The 3,984-nt window shown below is 34.0% G+C and overlaps 1 protein-coding gene across 1 annotated transcript; it reads left to right on the plus strand.

The window, feature by feature from the left end:
- Positions 1 to 407: 407 nt before the first annotated feature.
- LOC111283037 (homeobox-leucine zipper protein HOX3-like) lies at positions 408 to 3,746 on the plus strand. The gene is made up of 4 exons (XM_022871416.2): positions 408 to 645; positions 965 to 1,167; positions 1,310 to 1,389; positions 3,244 to 3,746. Exons 1-4 carry the CDS (start codon positions 567 to 569, stop codon positions 3,566 to 3,568), a joined length of 687 nt encoding a protein of 228 aa, XP_022727151.1. The 5' UTR covers positions 408 to 566; the 3' UTR covers positions 3,569 to 3,746.
- The last annotated feature ends 238 nt before the right edge of the window (positions 3,747 to 3,984 follow it).

Raw genomic sequence — 3,984 nt, forward strand, 5'->3', positions numbered from 1 at the left:
AAAAAAAAATGACACGCGGCTATTAGTACAGCAGGTGTATGTATGAATGGGAGAAGGGGGTCCTGTGCCCGCCCTGCCCTGCCCTGCCCCAAACCAAAGGTACCCCCCAAACCCAAGCTCCCAATCATTTAATCAACTGACCTTTCAACCGACAATCAGACTCACCATTTATAAACAGAAAACCTGCCGGTTATTCTCCTACACCACGAAGATTTTTCAATCTCTGATACGTGTCTCAGATCAGATGGGTCACACCCTTTGACTTGATGACCACAGTCAAAAACCCTAGCTATTTAGCACTTCTCTCTCAACATCTTCAATTCTTATTTTGCTTCTTTTTTTTCCTTATTAAAATGTATTTATTTATTTGTTATATCTATTTATTACTTTGACCTTTATATCAGAACCCCTCCCGTTTTTTCTCCTTCCTTTCATTTCATTTTCTTCTGTGTCTCTCATTTGTGTCCTTTTGTTTCCATTTTTTATGCATCTTTTTAAAAACTTTACCTTTTTCTCTTCATAAAATCTATCGCTATCTTCCTCTTCTTTCTTCTTCTGCAACTTTCATGGCGGTTTTACCCACCAGCTTGGAGTTGACAATATCTGTTCCTCGCTTCTCTTCTTCATCTTCTATTCCTTCTTCTGGTAAGCACAAGGAAACATCACTTTTCTTCTCTTTCCCTTCACTTTCTTTTCCCACCCTTTTTTTGCTTATTGCTTCTTAATATTGATAAGATATATATCAAGCCTTTTTTTTTCTCTTTTTAAAATCCCATGTTTTATGAAGTTTCAGCTTTTGATCTTCTATGCCCGGATTCCATGCATGGTTCAAAAAGATTGGGTCTTTGTTTTTTCTTTTAATATGATCGTCCTCAAGTTTATATATTGATTGATTTTTCTTTAAATTTGATATATTTCCTTTTCTTTTTTTTTTTTTTTGGTGGATGAAAATATTACACTAAAGGTGATCAAGGGGCTTCTACAGTGAGAGATTTGGACATAAACCAAGTACCATCAGGAGGAGCAGAAGATGAATGGATCACAGCAAGCATGGAAGATGAAGAAGAAAGCTGCAATGGAGCCCCTCCTCGCAAAAAACTTCGTCTTACAAAAGAACAGTCTCGTCTTCTTGAAGAAAGTTTCAGACAAAATCATACCCTAAACCCTGTATGTAATTGACAAACTAGTACCCATTTGCTTATTAATTAACTAACACCAAACACCAACATTTCTTTTTTCACATAAAATATCTAATAAATTCATCAGATCATCTCTTTATTTAATGCCTTTTGGAGTTTTGTGTTTGCAGAAGCAGAAAGAAACATTGGCTTTGCAGCTGAAGCTTAGGCCAAGACAGGTTGAAGTTTGGTTTCAGAACCGTAGGGCCAGGTACCACTTGCTCTAACCCATACCATACACATACATAAAAATACGAATAAATATATATTACTTCATTTAAATGAATTCTTTTTTTTTTTTTTTCTGGGTCCTTATTTTTCTGTTGGTGGGTGGGATTAAAAAGTAGCTTAGGGTGGATATCATCAAAATGTTGACAGAATATCACGAAGTATATAATCTGAATCAGATTCTTCCCGTATATTTTTCGTACACTAATAATGTAAAGTGGAAAGCGAAACAATAGATTTTTTTTTTTCAAAGTTTTAGTTCTTAGGGATATAATCATATTTTATGAAGCTATCATAACTAGTTTCATTTTTAAGGGGTTCTCTTGTCATTTCCCTGACTAAACGGTTGTTTTGGACGTTGATATATCACATCATTCCTAAGTAATAAGTCTATATTTTAGAGTTATTAAGAGCAAGTTAGAACTTAGAACATTGCACTTTAATTCATTTGGATGGATGAAATAATTGATAGTTGGTGAGATTAAAATTAAAATTAATGATGAAAATATATAAAATTTATTTATTTTTATATTACATTAAGTAGTCGGTTGTCATAAATTTCAGTAAATAATTATATCAAAGAATGCTATCCAAGTGCATCTCACGATGCTATTAGCCCAAAAAAATTGAATTCCACAGCATAGTGCCATGGAATCCTGAGACACCCTCAATCTGTTGTTCAGAGCCTTCAAACAACCTTAAGAACACAAGGAACACAACTGAAAGTTCATTATTTTCCTCAAAAGAATTTTATCATTACAGAACTTAGCATGAAACTTAGATGAATATATAATAATTTAGAAAGAGCACTAAAGGGTTAGAGAGATATAGAACACTTTTCAGTATCCTTTTCTTAATATTTCATAGACAAAAACAATCACGATCCATAAACAAAACCTGTAACAGGTAATAGAAAAAACAACACATGGCCGACAAGTAGCTGAAAGGATTTATGAAGAATTAATGATGGTGTTTGATTGCATGAGCGGAAGAGCTTTGTGGGATCAAAATAATAATGGTTTGTCTGAAAATATCAACATTTAACAATGATAGCAGATATCGAGCAGAACATTGCATGTCTGTTTCTGGCCTCGTGTGCTATTCAGATCATCATCTCCCCCTCTAATAAAGTGCTGCTTTGAACCATCATTTTTTGGACTTAGCCATGCATTAATGAATTATTACATACGTGCATATACATTAAATTATTGGATGAAATTCAATAAAAGGGAAAAGAAAACACCCCCACCTCCAAGCTAATTTGTTATTCTAATCATGTTTTTTTTCTTTTATCAATGCATGAGGAACTGAGAACAGATCGCAGAATTATGACTTTAATAAAAATTATTGTTTTTGAGTTTATCGATTATTTGGCTGTATGTAATGGTTAGCATTTAATAAGATAATAAATGTTCTTATATAATAGATATGAATAAAAATCCAAGTTTGAATTTATTACTACTCTACATTCACCAGTTAAAGGAAAAAATGGGCAAATGAATGAAAAGATAATCACAAAATGTTTTTACTTGTTTAAGAGCTTTATGAGTTCGATACTTAAATGCAATATGTGTTCTTAAGTTTTTAAGCAGCTAGCTTGGTTGGTCACGGCACCATGAAAGTGCAAAGACCTTGCACGTCATTGTTATCATATATATATATATATATATATATATATATATCTGTCAGCATGATATTTCTTTGAGTAATCCTTTGAAATCAACCAATCACTTCAAAAAGGGAAAGATAAAAAAAAGGGAAAATGTTATAAACAAGCCTTTCCTGATCTTGCTGATATTAGTAGCAATATGTTAATGATCACAAACTAAATATATAGGAGCAAGTTGAAGCAGACAGAGATGGAGTGTGCGTACCTGAAGAGATGTTTTGGATCATTGACTGAACAGAACCGGAGGCTTCAGAGGGAGGTGGAGGAGCTTAGGGCCATGAAAGTAGGGCCACCAACCGTGATTTCGCCTCATAGCTGTGAGCGTCTACCAGCATCAACCCTTATAATGTGCCCTCGATGCGAGTGTGTCACCAACACTGCCCATGACAAGGGTCCCACCAAAATGACAGCCGCCACCACCACTGCCGCCCCATTGTCATCTAAAGTTGGGACATCAACCCTGCAATCAAGGCCATCTTCGGCGGCTTGTTAGTCAGGCTTAATGACCCACTTTAAGAAGTTTATAAAAAAAAAAAAAATTATTTAGGGAATGTTCATATTAGTTTACACACAAATTTGTAAGTGATAGATACTACATATTAGTATCTAATCTACATAGGGATTTTACTTGGTTTTGCTTTCTGTTTATTTTATTGATCAATATTTTATTATCGCCTGCCTAAATATTTATTTATTTTCTTTTCAAGTGTGCCATAAGCCCAGAGATACTCTACTCTCAAAATCCAAAAAGCTGTTAGAAAATTCATAACTTTTTCCTGCGATTATTTTGCCTTAAAAAAGGCAAAGAAAACAGGAAAACCAATGGAAGCTAGGAAGCTAGAGGGAAAAAAAAATCAAATTGGTTTGAATTTATGGGAATTAAAAAGTAAAAAGGTGGTTTACTTTAGC

The sequence above is a fragment of the Durio zibethinus genome, chromosome 5 (genome assembly GCF_047325235.1).
Source record: "Durio zibethinus cultivar Kanyao isolate XHJ-2024 chromosome 5, ASM4732523v1, whole genome shotgun sequence".
NCBI classification, from domain to species: domain Eukaryota; kingdom Viridiplantae; phylum Streptophyta; class Magnoliopsida; order Malvales; family Malvaceae; genus Durio; species Durio zibethinus.